General features: G+C 51.2%; 1 protein-coding gene and 1 long non-coding RNA gene across 18 annotated transcripts in view; both read right to left on the bottom strand.

Moving 5' to 3' along the window:
• ERI3 (ERI1 exoribonuclease family member 3) overlaps window positions 1-20,462 on the bottom strand; it is a 133,351-nt gene that overhangs the window by 6,471 nt on the left and 106,418 nt on the right. For 12 of the 16 annotated variants that reach the window (XM_063627700.1, XM_063627705.1, XM_063627707.1 and 9 more), the window contains one exon: window positions 20,319-20,418. The exons of the other annotated variants lie outside the window; for them this stretch is intronic. In XM_063627700.1, the coding sequence (XP_063483770.1) occupies window positions 20,319-20,418 (100 nt within the window). The remainder of the gene's footprint in view (window positions 1-20,318; window positions 20,419-20,462) is intronic. 16 annotated transcript variants of the gene reach the window in all.
• LOC134734578 (uncharacterized) lies at window positions 15,886-20,305 on the bottom strand. Of its 2 annotated transcripts, none has more exons than XR_010117699.1 (2): window positions 16,646-20,305; window positions 15,886-16,436 (listed from the first exon to the last, which is right to left on the bottom strand). It is a non-coding gene; the product is annotated as an uncharacterized lncRNA (long non-coding RNA). The 2 variants fall into 2 exon arrangements; XR_010117698.1 differs by having other exon boundaries at window positions 15,886-16,399.

The raw sequence follows: 20,462 nt of genomic DNA, 5'->3' as shown, positions 1-20,462 counted from the left end.
GTGTCCTGTATTATTTGTAACCCTGTATTATCTGGCAGCTCTGTGATGGGGACCCAACAGCTGGGTGTGGTTTAAGGTTTAGCATCAAATGTTAGCTTAGAAGGAAGATGAGGGCCAAGACAATGAGTTTAGGACTGACACAGCAGATGGCCCCAGTATATCCTGCTTCTGGGTTTGAATCCAAACTCCACTACTTAATAACCATGTGAACTTCAGCAAGTTCCTGAATTTTATTTAACTTCTCTTTGTTTTGGTTTCTTCTTCTCTAAAATGGGAATAATAATAATTATAGCAATAACTTCCCTCAAAGCGTTGTTAAAAAGATGAAATGAGTTATTTGTGAAGTGCTTAAAACAGTAGCTCGGTTAGTTATTATTTTTGTTATTCCAATAACATCTAAAAATAATGTTATTCCAACAATAATATCCTGATATCCCCACCCCCCCGGTTCCTTGTCTCAGACACGTCCTACACAGTCCCCTGCGCCCCCCATTCATGGCCACCTTGGCCCACCCGACACACTTCCTAGACACACACTCCCTTCTCCCCACAGCCATGGCTCCCATAGCTTCCTACCCCTCCCCCAGACAGGGTCCTTACAGCCTCCACTCCAAAGTGACCCCTTCTTTCAGCCCCTCCCCTCAGCCCCCTCCACCCCACCGAGGTGCCTGGAGGTGCCACGGGCTGATGGTGAAGGATGACGATGGTTCCACAATAAGGGGAAAAGGCAATTTCATCTTGATTAGCAGGCGATTTCTCTCACCGTAATAAGCGCGCTCCAAATAATTAGCGTGTTTTACGTAATAATGAAATTACAGAAATGCAGTCCACTTATTCAAACAACTCACCATTACCATATTTTTAAATATTAGACTTAATTAGAGTTTATCACTTCAGAGAAGTATGCGGACCGAAGATGTTTTTAAAAAAATCCTCATAAAGTGTTTATTAAGCGCTGGTAAAGCTGGGATAATGATGTGTTTGGAAATTAAGGCAATCAAACACTTACCGCCACTCCTGGAGGCCAGGCATGGAAATGAGGCCATTACACGCCCATTACCCGCCAGCTCACAGCCACTTGGGGGCGGTGGGGTTTGGGGGGGAGATGTGCCTGGCCGGGAGGGCACAGTGCCCGGAAACCCCTTTGCCAGCATCCCAGAACTGCCTGACCAGTAAGCACAGCATCAAACCCCTTGTGTCGCTTACAGTGCATTTGGCCACCAGGAACTTCAACTCAGACTTGGCCAGGCAAAGGACATGATTGGTCCCAAATGCCAAAGATGATACCCAAGACCAACCCTTATCCAGACTCCCAGGCCTGGCAGGACATGTCAATGTCATTCAAACTCCAATACAAAATGAGGACAGAAACCACGTTGGGCAGCCACGGAGGTCCACAAGAGGAGGTGGAGGGTGAATCCCATCTGCTGGCTCCAGCCACTGCAGAAGAAGCTACAGGCCCAGACCAGGTGACCACTCCTGAGTCTCGGCCACACAGGAGGAGGTAGCTAGAGTGGTGGGGAGAAGCTGAGGAATTGTGCTGCGAGCCAAAGAGGCAGAAGAGTCAGGGGCCAGGCTCAAGAACAGACATGGGGCCAGAACCTGGATCAGGGAAAGCAGGCAAGAACGGTGGCAGGGAGAGTGGCTGGTGGCTCCGGGCCCCATTTATCCCAGTGAATAACTAATTCTAGAATTTATAGTGCTGGGTTTTTGTTCTGTGGCCATTTATATCTGCGAGGGAAGGAAATGAAGAGGCAGCACGGACGCCACATCTTTCTGTGTTATTGCTTGTCTGCCATTTGCAAATCATTATTAATTGTGGGCCCTGGTGGCAGGCTGGGTGGGGGCCGGGCTGGGTACATCCACATAGCTCTTCATCAAGGACCCCAGCCGCTGCCCCAGAGAGCCAATTACCCCGCCCTGATTGGGATCAGATAAAGAGGGAATTTTTACAAATTAGGGAATAAATAGAATTTCCACACAGGGCGCGGGCAGGACCTGAGAGGCTATAATGAAAAACCATCCGTCACCATCAGCGCGGCCTGGGCACGCAGCCCCGGCACTCCCTCCCTTGTGGGCCCACCCTAATGCTCAGGGGCCTGGGCGTACAGGCCTGAGGACACCCCCAACCCTTCCAAGGCCTGGAAGCGGGAGCGGAGTTCTCAGGGGGTGCATACACCCTTTGGGCTGAAGATGCTTGGGCCCTAGCTCTGGCCTGGCCCTAATGCTGCCTCTTCCTTTCCCTACCTCTCCCTTCCTCAGGCTCTTGGGAAGGAGGAGACTGAGGCAGTCCTGAGAAAGACAAGAGTTGGGGACCACAGGACAAAGACCACATCCATGTCCCCACAGCCATGGCAACCCTAGGGCAGAGCCCAAGCCCCATGGACCACTCACTCGACTCCCATTAGCGCTCCTCCCCTTGGATCATTAAATATGTATATCTTATTACACGCCTTGTTAGAGTATTGAGCTCTATTGACTGATGATAAATCCTGGGCCTCGTCCTGGCCATAAATTTATCTGGAGATGATGAAGACTCAATAATCTAGTCAGGCAGATAATATCATCGGGCCTTAAAAAAGATCATTACATTATATGTCAGAATTAAAAGTGAAATACGCCGTAGTAACAGGGCGGCTGCTCTGGCCATTACAGAGGATGCCTGCCTCCTCCAACTCAATCCCAGCCAAGGCCCCATCCAGGTAGAGGGGCCAGGAAGCCTCACCTTCCTGCTGGTCTGGGATGCCACAACTAGAAGTGCCAGGTTATAGCCAGATCACCTACAGCCAAGTGAAGGGAACCCAGCCAGGGAGGGGTTGGCTACTGAGAACAGCTGAGCAGATGTGCCACACCTGGCAGCCTCATCAGTCTTCTGGGTCCTGTAGTGGTTTCAATAGGAAGGTGTCAGGGCCTTACCCTCTTCCAGAATGCCCTGAACTACCAGGACAGATTCTTTGCAAAATGAGGACACTGAGATACAGAGAGGTTATGCCACTTGCCTGTGCTGCCCCAGGCAGCTGGAAAGTTCCAGGACCTGTGACCCAGCCCCAGACCCACATGCCAGCAGACTATCTGGAGACTTTCTTGTGAGCACATGCTATCAATCCAGACCATGGCCACCTCCCTCCCAAGAGACTTGCCTGCCACAACCTCTATATCCTGACCTTTTGAGAAATCTTGTTGCCAGCCTCTTCATTCTTTGACTTTAGCATTAATGGCCTTCTCCATTGTATCTAATTTCCACCCATTTTCACAGTAACACAGTCAACCTTTTAAACATCCTACTACTCTTCCTTTGAAATATTAAATCCAAATATCCCTTGTTTCTGACAATAACAATAACAAGGTTATTATCCAAAGTGCTTGGAGACCAGGACTGTTTTGAATTTTGAATTTTTTTCAGATTGTGTAATATTTGCATATACATGAGATATCTTCAGGATGGGGACCCAAGTCTAAACACAGAATTCATTTATTTATGTTTCTTATACACTTTACGCACATACCCTGAAGGTAATTTTATATAATCGTTTATATAATTTTGTGCATAAAACAAAGTTTTGATGGTGACCCATCACATGAGGTCAGGTGTGGAATTTTCCACTTGTGGTGTCATGTTGGCAGTCAAAAAGTTTCAAATTTTGGAGTATTCTGCATTTGGGATTTTCAGATTAGGGATGCCTAACCTGTCTGTATACTTTTTTTTTTCACTCACTGAAACCTTAAAATTTATACCCTTACTCTCTCCATAGATATCATCTCTCCTGTATTCACATTTTTCCTTGCCCACTTCTTTTTCTTTGAGTTAGCACCCTACTCTGTCACCCAGGCAAGAGTGCAGTGGTTTGGTCATAGCTCACCACTGCAGTCTCGACCTCTTGGGGTCAAGCAATCCTCCTGCATCAGCCTCCCTAACAGCTGGGACTACAGGTATGCCACTATGCCTGGCCATTTTTTTTTTTTTTTTTGGTAGATATGGAGTCTTGCTATGTTACCAAGGCTGGTTCCTCCTACCCCAGCCTCCCGAAGTGCTGGGATTATAGACATGGGCCATTGGTCCCGGCCCTTGTTCACTTTTGATGGTGTACCCAACAGCCACCCCCTTCTGCTCTGCTGGCAGAGTCCACTACCCCTTCAAGTAATCAGAATTAATCCTCTGTGGTCTGAGTCATTTTTGGTGATCCTTTCTCCCTTGCCAGTCATTGGCACAGGGATGGGCATGTGTTCTGGCTACTGAGATGTGAAGGTAAGTTTGCTGAAAGGCCTTCAAGGAAAATTTCTTCTCTCTTATGAAGACAAGCATGAGGGAAAAATAGTCCTTTATATTCTGCTGGATGTTTTCGTATCTGCACATAATGTCTGGGACTGCAGAAGCCATCTTCCAACCTTGAGGGGAGTTAGCCTATGAAGACCATGCTGAAGATGAAAGAAAAATGGAAACAAATCTGGGTCCCTGATAACATTGCTGGGATGCTGAATTAACCGACCTTAGGATCGCCTTACCGCCAAATTTCTTTTGTGAGATAATAAATCCCCTTATTTAAGATATTTAAAATTGGGGTTTATTTTTCTTGCAGCTGAAAGTACACTAACTGATACAGAATGTAAAGGCAGGAAGGAGAATGACATAAGGAATGGACCTTACAACATAGAACTCACTGAATAAAGGAGGCAGGCCGAAGGACAAAGAGGACGCTGCTATTTCAGGCTGGGAAGTTGGTAACCCGTTTTTTCTTTTGCTCTCTTGAAACATTTGATCAAATTGTTTCTTGCTGTATCTCAGGACACAGGCTATGTTAGGGAAAAGGCTAAAAGAATCAAGTTTAGACTAAAACCCCAGTGAAAACAGAGAGGGAAGAAATACAGCTTTCCTAAGAAAGGCATTCTATGAGTATGGCTTGCAATATAAGTTGACTAAACACCCCTCAGTTCCACAAAATCATCAGACTGTTCAGACTTCTTCTTTCTTTCTGCCCTGCCACTCTCAGCATGTGGTTTCCAATCCTCAGACTATTTCATAGTCCAAAATAGCTGCTGGAGCTCCAACCATCAAATCCACATTCAGGAAAAAGAAAGGGGGAAGACGGGAAAAGGCAAGAATAGCATATTTCCCAGCTGAGTTGTTTCTCTTTAAGTATTATCCCTGGAAGTCCCAGACAACACATTTCCTTTTGTTTCACCGGCCAGAGCTCAGAGACATGGCTGTACCTAGCTGTTTGGAAAACTAAAAACGTAGTCTTTTAACTAGGTACACACTGATTATTATACAGGGGTTCTATAATTATACAGGGGTTCTATTTAGTGAAAAAGAAGGGAAAAGTCATAGTTTCTGTCCTAGCAACGTAACTGACATGTCTGCCTTTGGAGCCTGGATTGCACGGTCTATCATTTCAGTCTTTTTCTTGCCAATCCTCAACTCTCTTATTCCCTTTTCCGTGTCACCCTTGCCTGGAAAAACCCAGACTCTGCCTTCTCTGTGCCTGCCACCTGGAGCGTATGACTAGAGAAAATCACAACCATATAGACTAGTGTCACTTACAAAATCAGAGTCATCAGCCTCAGCTGGGTATATAAAACTGTCCAGCCAATCTCCAGTGTTCCTGATCAGTGTGCACTCTCTCACCCTTCACTCCTAGTGACAATCTCAAGTTTCTCTACTTTCCACAAATCTCAAATCCCCTGCCCTCAACATCACCCCAAACCCCCCTCACCCATGCAAACTTATCTCCTACTCCACAGGAGCCACACAGAAGCCACTCTCCTGAGTCTGCCCTAGTCCTCTCCTCCTGTCACAAGAGAAGGCCAAGCCTGATGTCATTTTTTTTTTTTTTTTTTTTGAGATGGAGTCCCACTCTGTCGCCCAGGCTGGAGTGCAATGGTACGGTCTCGGCTCACTGCAACCTCTGCCTCCCGGGTTCAAGCGATTCTCCTGCCTCAGCCTCCAGAGTGGCTGGGACTACAGGCTCTTGCCACCACGCCCAGCTAATTGCCTGATGTCACTTTCTAAGCCCATCCCTCCGCTCCAGCTGGGTAGGGTCCAACCCAGACTCCAGGCCTTTTCAGGGTCCATACATTATTGAGTACTCCTATTTCCACTGATACAGCTTCACTTTTTTCTTCTGCATTGGTTCCTTCACATAAGCATGTAAATATATTAATTCTCTCCCATCTTGGGAGTAAACAAGTCTCCCTTTAACTCCCTTTTCCATTGGTTAGTACCCAATCTCTCCTCCCTTTTAGAGGCAAACTTGAGAGTTGTTTACACTCAAGATCTTATTTCCTCATCTCCCACCTTGCGATCTGATCACTGCTTTACCAACACTGCTTTCTCTAATGATCCCTATGACTCATGAGGATGAAGCTTTTCAGGTTTGGATTGATAGACAATTGGTGAACCATTCACACCTTGAAGCTCTCTTCCCTGGGCTTCAGTGACCCACTCTCACTTTCCATGCAATTCTCCTTGGTTCCTTTGAACACTCCCTTTCTTTTGATCACCTCTTAGATATGGGTGTTGCTCAGAACTGTCATTGGTCCTCTTCCCTTCTCATTCTCTCTCCGTGGGTGAACTTATCCCCTCCTAGAGCTTTAATTACCATATATTTTCCAATAATTTCTAGGAGCTTTAATTCCCATATATTTTTCAATAATGTCTAAGCCCATGTTCCCATTACCAACATCCTGGTCCAGGCCACCATCATCTCTCATCTAGGTAAAGGCAATGCCCTTGCTAATCTTTCTTCCATGGTGTCCTTTTAAACCACCAATCTGGTCATTTCACTCCCTGTCTTAAAACCCGGGCTGGGCGCGGTGGCTCACGCTGTAATCCCAGCACTTTGGGAGGCCGAGGTGGGCGAATCACGAAGTCAGGAGTTCGAGACCAGCCTGGCCAACATGGCGAAACCCCATCTCTACTAAAAATACAAAAAATTAGCTGGGCGTGGTGGCACCTGTAATCCCAGCTACTCGGGAGGCTGAGGCAGAAGAATCGCTTGAACCTGGGAGGCGGAGGTTGCAGTGAGCCGAGATCACATCACTGCACTCTAGCCCGGGCAACAGAGGGAGACTCTGTCTCAAAAAACAGCAACAGCAACAACAACGACAACAAACCCTTCAACGAACCTGGAGCAGAAAAAGAACATTAATGGAAACACTGGTGAAATTAAAATAAGGCTTTTTTTTTTTTTTTTTTTTTTGAGACAGGGCTTCTTTCTGTTGCCCAGGCTGGAGTGCAGTGGCGTGATCTTGGCTCACTGCATCTCCGCCTCCCAGGTTCAGGCGATTCCCGTGCCTCAGCCTCCCAAGTAGCTGGGATTACAGGCACGTGCCACCATACCCGGCCTAAGAGGCCCTTTAATGTAGCACAGTACCAATGTTAATTTTCTGGTACTGATAACTGTATTGTGATTATGTAAGATGTTAACATGAGGGAAAGCTGGGTAAGGGATTCATAGAAACTTTCCTACAAATGTAAAATTAATTCAAAGTAAAAAGTTTAAGAGTCAAAAATTAAAACCACCACCACCAGCACCACTTCCAGTGGCTCCTCACCGCTCTCAGGACTGCTCAGCTAATCCCCATTAAGTTCAATATTGCCATCTTGCCTGACTCAGCTCCCAATGCATCCAAACCCCTTTATAAAAGTCTGAGTTCTGGACCTGTTTACATCTCTGGTCTCATCAGTCCCACTCCCCTGTTGTACAGCCAAGTTCAGGCTCATTTGCACCTTGAGTTTTCGAGTCCTCACTTCTCACCTGGCTCATTGCCTTCACCTCTCAGGACCCAGGCTTGCTAGTGCTTCCTCTAGGTGCCTTCCCTCCATCCCGCCTTTGTGTTAGGAACCTCTTCTGTGTGCTCCCACAGCAGCCAGTTCTCCATGTATCGTAACTGCCTCTCCTTCACCTCCTGCTAGACCATGAACTCTTTGAGGGCACGGATGTTATCCACTGAGACACTCAAGAAATACATATTGAAAAGAAGAAAGGAAGGACTAGAGGAAAAGAAAGAGGGGCAAGATCACAGGCAAACCTACTCCAGCCCTGCCATTTGCCACCCAAAGCCTTGACATGCCCAGGCCCTGAAACCCTGTCATGGTCTTTGTCTCCAGCTTCCAAAGCCCTGAAGGTTTCAGGCCCTTCCCCACCTCCGTTCCCTTCTAGCATCTTGGTTTCCCCAGGACTTTGCTGTGCCAGGAGACTGGCTAGGACCTGAGCTCTCATCTGTCTGGCCAGCCTGTCCTGCAAACCCAGGCAGCCAGGGGTAGCAGTGGTGGTGCTGGGGTGCCCCAGTCCTAGCCAGTGATGCCCTGGAGAAAGGCCTAGCTATGCCTAGGGACTCTGGGAAGGGGGGATGCCCTCCCTAAGCCGTGTCCCACCTGGTAAATATTTCATCCTCAAGCTGCTCAGCTAATCCCTATTAATTTCAATACCGCCGCCTTGCCTGGCTCAGCTCCCAATGCATTATTTATCCCCTTTGTTTGTTTGTCGCTAACAGGTGGGCCCCAGCGGAGGCGCTGACTGGGGACAAGCCCACTCTATCACAGTGTGGCTGTGAATTAATCATGAGGACTAATGGGAACTACCTCAGCTCCAGGCACTTCCCTAGCTGCCTCCCCCTGCCCTGGCACCCAGGGGTGGGCCAGGGCCATCTCAACTCAATTTAACTCAATTCAAAACAGCACATTTTATTTACTATCTGCCTACACATGTCAGACACTGTGCTATGCTTTGGGGATATAAGCCAAATGAAACAGACATTTCTTGCCCTCAGGGAACTTACAATCAAGTGAGGGAGACAGGCATTAAACAACTTTCAAACAAATAATTTCTTAATTACAACTGTGATTAAATACTATAAATGGGGAGAGCAGGGTGCTGCGAAAACGTACACGGGGAAAGGGGGACTTGATCAAGTCTAGGAGTCAGGGAAAGCATCCCTGAGGAAGCAAACTTTAAGCTGAGCTCTGAGGGATGAGGAGGAGTTAATTAGGTTGCGGGGTGGAAATATGAGGCTCTGGGGGAAAATAAAGCCACATGGGAAAGCAATAAGGTAAAAGAAGGTATGGCAGGTTCCAAGAGACGAGGGAAGGGCGTGGAGTGTGTGGAGCAGGAGGAGAGTGGCTTAAGGGGGGCAGGAGAGGGCAGCAGAGGACAGAGGCTGTGAGTCTGTGCCCAAGTAGACAGGGGACTCCCCCTAAGCCAACAAGGCTCAGAGTGGGGACTCTCTTCTGCCAAAATGATCAAGCTGTCCTGATGGATCACCATGGAGCCCTCCTGAACACAGGATTTTCACTCACCACTTCCAAAACACACACTCCCACTGCCTCTGCCAACTTGAGCAACTGGTGATTTCTTGACCTTGTGCTTGTGGCCTTCTAAGGCTGTCCCTCGTGCTAGGCCCACCTCTTCCAGGGACTCCAGGAGTCCTACTTGCTCTTCTTGCCCACCCTTGAGGTAGTCAAGAGCATTAACCCTCAACTGGGCTGGTCAGGGGACTCAGGGGAGCACCTGGCCCGGGGACTTGTGAGAAGACCTGCTTGAGCCTCTCAGCACCCTGAAGGCTTAGGTGCTTCCATGGAAGAACAGGGCTGGATATGGCACCTCAACCCTATGGTAGAACCAGGAACACGGCTGGCAACATTGACCTGCCTCAGCCAAAAGTGCTCACTTCACCTCCCACGAAGGAGCATCTCTCACCTCTGAAGCCCTGGTACTGGCCTGGGCACCCAGAAGACCTCAGCAAACATTTTCTGAATGAATGACTGAACACAGGGAAGGCTCCATCATCTCCCACAATGATCTCTTTCCCAGACACTTCCCTCAGAAACTTTTCTAGAAATTTAAATAGATGAAGGAGCAAATATGGGCCAAGGATTTTACAGTTCTTGCTTCCAGTGAGCCTGACAGAGGCCAGCATCAACCCATTTTCAGGAGGAAGACACATCCCACAGTGAATGACTTACCTAGTACCACTCAACCTTGAAGGCATGAGCCTTAAACTGAATGAGGTCAGCCCAGCTCCAGGTTCCAGCATATCAAGATATGCTCCCGCTGTGGGCATTTCCCCAGGCACCCTAGCTCTCTAGAACAATCCTAAAAGGCACCTGGTTTATGAACTAGGTGCAGCTCTGCCAGGGCAGAGGCCTCACTGTGCACATGCTCAGGGTTTGTAATTCTATTCAAAGTGGCCACTTTGAAAATCCATATGTCTCCAGGCTCCCAGTACATCATGGTGTCAAGTCTTGGAGCAGAGGCATCCATCAGGGGCTCCCGAAGGCCATGTTCTGCATGCCCACATGCCTGATCCCACCCACGTGCTTGCCTTGGTTCCCGGCGGCCGGCAGCACTACCTTGTCCTGTGCACAGGCTCACTGTAGCCCTAGCCCGTCTGCTTGGCCCTGTCTTACCCTGGCCTTAGACTCCTCTGGTTGCCCTGCCTCACCCCTGCCTCAGAATACCTCCTCGGCCCTACGCGGCCTCTGCTCTTCTCTCTTGGAGCCAGGCAGCCAGCACGGAGGCAGCCTCGATAACTCGCTAACGTGCTGCCCATGCTGTTCTTAAAAATTTATGACTGTGCAACATGAAAAATCTGGCTGAGGAGCCATCATTAGCGGTGCTGCCTCCCTCCCCCACCAGAGCCACCCTCGTAAATTGAGATTTATGGCTGCGGCAGGCGGGGCGGGGGCGTGTGCAGGCAATGAGGATGTTGTGGGGGAGACAAGGAGAGACCAATGAGGCAGCCGCGGGGCCACGGGCTCCCCCCTGCGGCAGCTCCGGTTTATCGCAGGCTGCAGTGATAATCCCTGCGGAGAGTAAGGGCCGGCCTGGGTGTCAGCGCAGCGCTAGATCCCGCCTAGCAGTGGGACGGGACAGGTCGGGGAGGGGCCTAAACCAATCACCGGCTCCTTTCGGAGTATAGGGCCAGATCTTGAGGTGCCAGGTTCCAAGCAAAGGCCTCCAGGGAGGAAGCATCATCGTTGCGGAGATCACAGGGCCTGGCCACCGGAGTCAGCTTCTCCCACCAGAAGCGTCTGGGTTGGGCTGACTGTCCTATCCCAACCCAAGAGTGACGGGGAGGCAGGAAGGATGCCTGAGAGCCTCCTCTCCCCTTCCTCTGGTAAGATGGGCCCATGGAAGGGATATTCACAGTGAGAGTATAGGACTGAACCCCATCACATAGCCTCCCCCCACAGAGGCCAGACTGGGGCTGAAAGGAAAAGGAGGTGATCCCACAGCCTGCATCTACCCTGCAGGAGGAGGGGAGGAAGAGTTCCCTCCTCCTCCTCCCCTGCTCACTTAGCCCTGTCAGCCAGGCCATTATGAAATTGGGGTTTCATTTACAGACTAATTAAACATTACAGCTTGTTCACAATTACAACGCGGGGATGAGGGAGTAACTAATTACGGAAGAAATGAGCTAACATTTATCTCTGCTCCCACCCTCCCTCTCCCCACTGCTGCCCCCTCCCCACCCAATCCAGCTTCCTCCCACTCCCTGGTCACTACCAACTCTCTAGGCTTATTTCCTAGGGTGGGAGACTGGAAGGGGCCTGGTAACCCCCAGCCCTGGACATAAGATCTAACTGCTATTCTTAGCTATTCTGGGAGAGGGGCTTAAGAACTCAGGGCTCTGTGGCAGGGGACAGTAGGTGCTTATGTGCAAGACCCTGTGGGTATGGCCTGTGATGGTATGTGTGGCTATGATATCTGGTGTGGGGGTCTGCTCTGGGGTGCGTGACAGTGCTGTAGGGCTGCAAGGCTCTACGTTATCTCCATCTTGTGGCAAAAGGTCTTGATGTGACTGCTGCAGATCACTGTGTGATGGGATATGAGCATGAAGAATCACGCCCTCAACCCTCAGCCCCAGGCCAGGATAGAAAAGAACTAAGTGGCTGCAGAAGGTGATAGTTAATGCAGGCCTGGGATATGGCCCTGAGAGCCCAGAGTCCAGAGCCCAAATTGTCGCTGGGCAGCCCCATTCACTCTCCTGCCTCAGAAGCAAGAGGGGCAGGGTTACCCTGCCCTGGGGCTCAGCTGGCCTGGCCTTGGCCTCTGGCCAGATGTTCCCTCTGGGGCCCAAGGAACCTCCTGGGGGCCTGGGGTGCCCCCTGTGGGCAGGAATCCTGGGGTCTGGCTGGCCTGCCGCAGGGTTTAATAATAGTAACAGTGAGTGTAAGCGTTTCCATCCTTCCTGCCTTTGGGCAGAAGAAGAAAGGAAAGAGGAGGGAGAGGAGGGAGTGGAGGGAGCCGGCTGAAGGGAGGCTTTGAGGCCTCAGAACTCACATCAAACGGCAGGATCTGGGCCTAATTGTCTGACCCCTGCCCCTGCCTTCAATCAGCTCTGCCGCTCCCCGCCCGCCCCTTGCCTAACTAGCAGCCATGTTCTCCTCATTAGGACAAGCTCCCCTTGCACACGTGTCCCCGGACATGTCCCCAGCACTCCCAGCTCCCAGCCCTGCCTGGTGGGAGGGTACAGCAGGGACCCAGTTTTGGAGGGGCCTCTGGGACAGCTATACCCTCAGCCACCACAGCAGGCTGGCTTGGGCTACACCAGCCCCTCCTTGAGCTACATGGGCCTGGAGGCCGTGTGCTGGGACACACTCCTGCGCTGGCTCAGGCGCTGGGTACATTCTGTCCTCTGTGTGTCCTTCTTGCTACAGCCCAACTGTCTCAGACACACAGTTCCTGGGAGCAGGGCCTATTTGATTCCAGTCCCCTTTTGCCTGGTTTAGCCTAGTAGGAGGTCTGAGTCAGGGTCTGTGTTCACAGGCTAGTAGCTGAATGAACTTCTCTGCCTACGGTACAAGGATGGCTCTCTTAAATGGATCCAGGCGTGGTGACATGTCATGTGTCTGCAGCTGGTGGAATGGAAGGAAAGCAGTACTCATGGTGGTGAAGAACTCCAACCCTAGACTAGGAAAGATGTGTTCAAATTCCTGCTCTCTCACTTCCTTGCTGAGCAGCTCTCGGTCATGACAACCTTCTGGACCCTCGGTTTCCTCACATCCAGTAGAGATGACAGCCCTTATCACGGGGTTTGAGAATTCAATGACAGAACAGACATAAAGCCCTCTGTACTAATACCTGGCCCTCAGCAAACGTAGAATGACACTGGTGTGATTCAGACCAGACCAAACAAATTCCCCTCTCTGCAGGCCACAGGCCCCACTTTGCCCAGTGGGGCCTAGGCCTGGTCAGTAGTGTCCAGGATGGGAGGAGCTAAGAGGAAGGGTCCAGAACCCTGCAGAAGGGTAGGGGCAGCCCCAGGGGGCACAGCTAATACTGAGGACAGAGCACCTATGCTGGAGCCAAAGCATAGGGAGGGATGTCCCACAGTAGCTGCAGGTGAAGGGCAGGGCCCAGCTTAAGGAATGTCAGCTGGCATTAGGTCAGATGGGGTAGGTCAGCAGGGCTAGCCCATGAGGTGTGGATTGTCCCATGAGTACCGTGGGCCTGAAAGGAGGGGCTGCTGTGAATGCCACTGGAGTGAAGGCTGTCTGTGCTGCTCTAGGGATTGATTCTCAGGGTACCAGGAACTGGGGGAGGGGCTGGCCTGGTCTGGGCCCTGACATTGTCTCTCACCTTAAACCAGTGGTAATGACTTGCAAATATTGATGAAAACACAAACTACAGATATTGTGTTTTCGGGGAGTGAAGGTGGGGAGAGGGGATAAGGAGGAAAATAAACTGAAATGAAGTCCAGTTATCTCCCATCTGTGGCTGCTCCTAATCCCCCAGCCCAAAGGAATCCAATGCAGTCCCTTATCTGCCCTGTCAATCACTCAATCACCGCCCAGTGCTTGGTGGGCACCGCACGCCCTCACACACACTCAAACACATGCTCACACATGCACACACACGCACACACTTCACTGACTCTTGCTGTAACACTCCCGCCCACCCCCAGCCCATTACTCCTCTGAGTAGGAGCAGCCAACATGCGGGTCCTGCCAGATGGATGCAATTTGCATAATATCAGCAGCGGAGGCTGCAAGATCACCAGGGGTCAGGGCGCTGACATCCCCGCACAGTCTATCTGCAAGTGCTAATTTGGCCGGCATTGATCTGTCTTTCTGATTTCTTTGTCACTTAAGTCTGCGATGGTTTGACAGGAGATACAGAGAGAGACAAGGGGAGGCGAGGCCGGGGCCTGGGGCTAGGAAGGTGGGGAAACAAAGATTGTACTTCCTGAAGAATCAAACACACATAATACATACATACATACATACATACAGGAGAACCTTCCTCCATCCATCTGTCCATCAACTCACCCACCCATCTAGTCCATCAACTCACCCATCCATCTAGCCATTCTTCCATCTATGGTTGTTACTGAAGAATAGTCTGGTGTCTGGCAAGAACCAATTCCTCAGATGTCTCTGGGCTCCAAGGGGGTCAGCTCAGGGAGGAAGGAGCCAGCACCCTCTCCCCAGGCACTATCCAGGCAGGCCAGTGCAGACCCTGTCAATGACGGGAGAGTTAACCCTTCTCATGACCATCCATCTGCCTGGCTTCTCACTTTCTTAGGGCCACACCAGAAAGAACTGGATGGGAGGGGGCAGTAGTGTTGGAGAAGCAAACACTCTACTGTGCTCTGCCCTTCCCCATAAGGCAGGTGGGGCTGACTTCTCCCCTCCCAGCCCTGAAGGTGGCCAAAGCTGGGGGAGGCGGGCAAGTTACCTCTCCGGGACAGATGGGGAGAAGGACATCAAGGTCTGTAGAGGCCTCACATCAATGCATCACCACACAGGTCATCTGAAGCCCAGAAGACTTCATGAATCTCCCTGATTCTGAGGCTCTCTAGCTGAGCCAGAAAGTCCCACATCCCATCAGATCTAAATGCTACCTCCTAAACCCTCAGCCAAGGTCCTCACATTCTTCCTTGCCTTGAATGGGGGTCCCCCACAGGAATGGGGACACTGCCAGGCTAGATGTCATGGAGAAAGGGGATGGGAGGAGAAGACTGCAGCTCTGGGAAGCAAGAACCCTCTGCAGAGAGGTGGACATGGTCACTCTGTCAAGGGATGCAGAGGGGCTTGAGGCTTCCCAGAGGTGCAAGGCCCCCTCCCCCAGGCCACAGTGGCTCTATCTTGGTACCACCCCCTTTCCTTGCCTATGGCAGCAGGAATAGGGTGATCAGAAGGAACTCCCTGCTGGGCAAGAGGGGGGCTGGCGTTTGGTGTGTGCTAATCCTGGGCCCGAGGTCTTCAGAGGGACCCGGGAAACTTCAAGGAGGGAAGGCAAAGCTGTACTGCAGACGAGCTCATTAGCCAGCACCCCCACCCCCCCCACAACGAGGAGGAGGGCGGGCAGCCCAGTGAGCGTGGCGGCAGAGGCGGCAGAGAAAAGGCTGTCACTGTCCTTTCTTCCTTTTGGTACAAGCGTCTCCCTGAGCCGACGATTCTCCCGCAGTGACACCTCTCACGGGCACTAATGAGATCCATGTCACAGAGCTAATGCGTTCTGACTGGACTCTTGATAGACACCCCACTCCTTCAGGGGAGACCACAGGCCAGCCCACTGCCCCCCTGGGGCCCAGGGCCCCACTCTGCCACCTGCCAGCCCAGCTTTCTTGCCAAACAGTTCTGGGTAGCAAGCTCTTGAGAGTCCACTTGGTTTCTGGCCATGCCACCTGTACCACAAGCCTCAGCGGGATCCTTCTCCATCCCAGAGCAGAGGGGCCAAGCTCCTAGGCAGGACCACCCAGCCGGGCATCAGGGAAGGTTCCAGTTACTCTCCTAGCCAGCTGAAACCAGCAGTAGTCTGTGGGGCCTCCAAGTTACAATAGCAGGTGAGATTTTACTGACATTTCCTGTGCAGATTTCCAAAAAAGAAGGGAAGGAGGCCCAGGCCCTGCCCTTAGACAACCCAAGTACGTATGGCCAGATCATTACCTCTGACAAATTATAATAGGGCCCAAGTGTGTGTTTTGAACACTCATACTGGGAGGGCTAGGCGAGATTCCCAGAGGGGGTGGCCCCTGGAAGATTAGCAGAACTTTCCTGGGCCATGAGGTAGAGAACTGAAATCACAAAGAACCGTCAGGGCCAGAAGGAGGTCAGATGCCAACAGCTGCAGGTCCCTGGCTCAGGGTGACTGTAGCAGCAGAGAGGGAGTGGTGATGCTGCCTTCGCTTTCTTCCTTAGCTGCTGCTGCTGAAGCTCTGTTCAGGCCTGCATGTTTCACTTGACGCTGAGGGAAATGAGGGAAGCGAGCTTGTTTTCTTCCACATCGTCTCTATTGGTAGCGCAAAGCCCAATACCAAAAGGGTGCTTCATAGTTCTGCAGTGATAACAACACAGGCTCTGCACTCACATGGGCTTGGGTTTGAATCCTGGCTCCTCAACCAACTGGCTGTGTGACCTTAGGCAGTTCACTTCAGTGAGCCTCAGTTTCTTCATCTATAAAATGGGAATGATGATGCCTGCCTTCATAAGACTGTTGTGAAAACTGAATTAGTTAACATAAAGTGCTTCCAAATAATGTGAGTGCTTACTGCCCCTTTGCTGAAATGAATGAAGGACCACTCAGCAGTCCCCTGTGGAGGATGCCCTCCCTCAGAGCCTGTGGTCCAAACTAAGGATGCGGACAGAGACCATCGACAGCCCTGGAGTCAGCAGTTCTAGATGCATGCAGGCCCTACTCACCACAACCTGCTCTGGCACCATGCTGTTCACCAGGCTCCCAAGGCCAAATCCGCTACCCCAGGAGGAAGTGCCCTCCCCTGACTATGATGTCACACTGACAAGCCTCCAGCAGCCTTTCTGTCCAGTGCTGCACCACCTCCGGACCCTCCTTGGCCATCCCTAAACCTGACTTCACCCTCAGTCCCCAGGGCCAAGCCCACAACTCCATTTGTGAGCTCTGTGGGGGCAGAGCACTGTGTCTGCCATTGTTACCAATACATTTCTAGCACCTACCATGGTTCCTGATATATGGTAGGTCCAAGGTAGTGTGTACGGAATGAAAGAAAGTTTACCTGGTGTCCTACCTCTATTTCCAGGGCCGATGCACTCTTGCTTACCTTGCTGCCCCTCCCCTTCAGCCTCCTTGTCTGCAGTCTCTCCTCACTAGCCCTTCCCCTACAAACTATGAGCATCCTCTGACTGAAGCCAACACTGACCATGTAACTCCCCTGCCCAAAACACTCCTACAGCTTTCCCACACACAACCATCCTAGTAGCCCCCTCCCCTATGGCCTGAGCCCCTTCCCCACACCCATCACCCCAAGTCTGCCTCTGTGCTCTCTCAGCACCTCCACACCACGCATGCCACACCCCTGTGGCACTGCAGGAGGACTGAGCAGACCTTGGACATGGCTCAGCTATGGGATCTGCAGCACCCTTGCCTGGAAGCCACCCAATGCTTCCTCACCCCCCCCCCCCCACTCCGCCAATACACATACCACTCCCCACTCCAGGCTGGCAGCTCCTCACACAGTTAATTAGCACCATGTCACTAAGGACCAGACTGAGTGGCCAGTGACAGGAGCTGACCTCTGACCCCCAGGGCTGGGAAGCAGTCCACATCAAACTCTTACAGCGCGACCCTTTTAGCACGCACAGTAACTCGGGGCATCGCCAGCTGAAGCTCATTAAAGCTGTCTCTTTGGTGCGAGGGCCATTAACCTCACTGCTCAAAACCCACGCCTCCCCTTCCCCGCCTCTCCTAGCCCAATTAATGCCCTGCATCCTCCCTCCCTTCCAAGCACCCTCACTCATACCTCAGAGCCAGCCTGGAGGTGGCAGGGCAGCCCTCTTCATTCAAAGACTACAAAGACCAAGTGTCAAGAAGCCCAGTGTCCTGGGGAGCCCCTGGTGCTGGCAACGGAGGAGGGAGCCCCTTCAGCCCCATGGTGTGCCCAGCACTGCATGAATACTTTCCCCAGGGGACTCACCAAGCCTTCCCAGCAACCCAGAGAGGCAGGTGGCATTGTCCTTCATCTAAGGTCACAGGGTTCTGGGTGGAAGAACCAGAACTACTTCTGGCTCCAAAGCCCTTACTCCATTGTCACTCAGAGCCTTGGGCTGCCCCATGGGGCCCAGCCAGATAAAGAAACCTTCTTTTCTGAAAAAGGAGGGGATACCTCAGAGTTCCTAACCTAGGGTCAACAGGTGAACAGACAACAGGGGCATTGCTGAGTCTCAAGAAGCACAAAGAGTGGGAACAAGGAACCCCTTCTCACACACACACCCTGGGACAGATGATAGAACAGGCACCCAGATAAAGTATATGTGGGGTGCATTAACCCAGGCTATCCCTAGCCCCCAGCCAGTTCTTCCTTCCCTGGACCAATGCCAGTCTTCTCACTGGTCCTCTTTGGTTCCTCCCTTTCCCATCACTCTTTCATTGATTCATTTACTCACCTACTCATTCATTCAACCACCCATATGCATTTATTGAGCATCTACTAAGAACTAGCTTTGTGCAACACAAACTGCCTCATTGATTCTGAGTCAGAGCTTTGATCACGTCATTCTCTCACTCACGAACCTCCTGTGTCTCCTCAAAATGGCAGGAAAAGTCCACACCCTTTAACCAGGCATTCAAGGCCTTGCTTATGTCTCTGTTTATTTTCTAGCTGTTTCCTAACCCAAATTTGCCACTCCAGTCATGGGAAGCTTCTTGTAGGTGTCTGAACTTGTCCTCAACACACTGGGTTTCTCATGCCCACAGGCCTTTCTACAGAGTCCTCCTACCTAAAATACCCTTCCCCCATTTTTCTGCCCAGCAAACTCCTATTCATCTTTCAGAGATCCCAATTCAAGTGTCCTCTTCTCTAGGAAACTTCCTGCTGACCTCCCAAGCATATTACCCTGCTGGGTTTGGCATCTTCTCTAGATTGTTTGGAAAACATCTATGAGAGGGAACAGCAGTTATAGTGGAGTACCCCCAGTTCCCCAGGCCTGTTGGTCACTTCCTCTTAGCCTGGGCCCTGGGAAACCCTTGAAATGTCCCAATAAGAATATGAGGGCATCCCTCCTGGGGTGAGATGCCCCCATATCACTACCTCTTAGTGAGAGGTAACTGAAAAAGTAGAAGCTACTTGGCAACTGAGGAGAGGGAAAACCACCTTTGGGGCAACCCAGGTGTTTTCTATCACAGCCCTAAGTACCCTGGGTGGCAAGCACCTATTTCCTGTCTCTTCCCAGGATGCGAGCTCACTGAGAACAGAAACTTCTACTCAGCACGCCCAGCACCCACAAGGCACCAGTGAATGTCTGGAATGGATAAGGGGTCTACTATGAAGGAGGTGACTGGTATTCTCTCTCCAGTCCCCCCCACAATGATGCGACCCCAAAGGCTCACAGGCTGTGGTAATGTCAGCGCACTGCCCAGAGACACTCTGGCTCTTCCCCACTTGGAACAAGGCCTATGCTTGGTCAGGTGCCCTACCTGAGAGCATCTGCATGCACACATGTGCATATGCAAACAAAGTAAGATATACAGAACTGAACAGACACACCTGACAGATACACACACAGACTGGTAGCTGCTTCCACACAGACTCATGCCCTCAGAAAAATACAGATATACTGTTACACGCTCCCCAACAGACATGTATAATCATGGACACATTATACTCTCAGTCTGACACACAGACATACAGCTAAAGGTGTCACACATATGCAGACACACAGATAGACAGATAACATATTCATACTGATAGATCAGAAACTAACAGAGCCTCCAACTGCCTGGAATCATAGCCACTCCAGTTTCCTTCCAAACAAGAATCCCCTTGAGGGTATACCCCCATTTGGTACCCCGAGTGGCCCCCCTCAACCCAGGCACCGCTCAATGGAGGCTGCTGCTCCTGCGGGGGAGTCAATACCCTGTGGACGGAGTCATCGGTCAGAAGGATCCCGACTAATTAAAAGCTGGTGAGGTTTAAATAATTCATCTCCTTAACTCCCATTGATCGTCCAGTTTAGTGGCCACAGACTTGACACAATATTAAACAGCCTCCTCCAGCTCCATGGGGGGTGGGTAAGCTGACATGTCCCCACCCACTGAGGACACTGCCCACTAGAGATGCAGCCAGTGAGGGGGGACCTTGGCCTGAGTCCAAGGCCACCTGTGACTCACCGAAAGCCCAGACCCCAGCCTCCTCCAAAATACCACTTTGAGTGGTGCCTTCCAGTGGTCCCATTCAGTAATTTTCTCATTCCACCCCCCTTCTGCCATCCCCCCAGCTATGTAGAGAGCCCTGTTGGGGCACTGAATGAGCCATGGAAACTCTCTGTGTGCCTGGGGACTGGGGCATGCGGGCAAGGGATGATGGATGGAGCTGCCGGGGGAATATGCGAAGGGACTGACCAATGCCGCTGTGGGGCCGGCCTATGTGTTGCAGGCTGAGGCCCTTGTTCATGTCTAGAAGTCCATTCTTGGGCCAGCAGCCCATGGCGAAGCTGTAAGCCTGGAAGACAGGAGGCAAGTGGTTAACGGAGGCCCTGACCCTCT

This window comes from Symphalangus syndactylus, chromosome 12 (genome assembly GCF_028878055.3).
Source record: "Symphalangus syndactylus isolate Jambi chromosome 12, NHGRI_mSymSyn1-v2.1_pri, whole genome shotgun sequence".
NCBI lineage: Eukaryota > Metazoa > Chordata > Mammalia > Primates > Hylobatidae > Symphalangus > Symphalangus syndactylus.
This window is presented reverse-complemented; position numbering and strand designations above follow the sequence as displayed.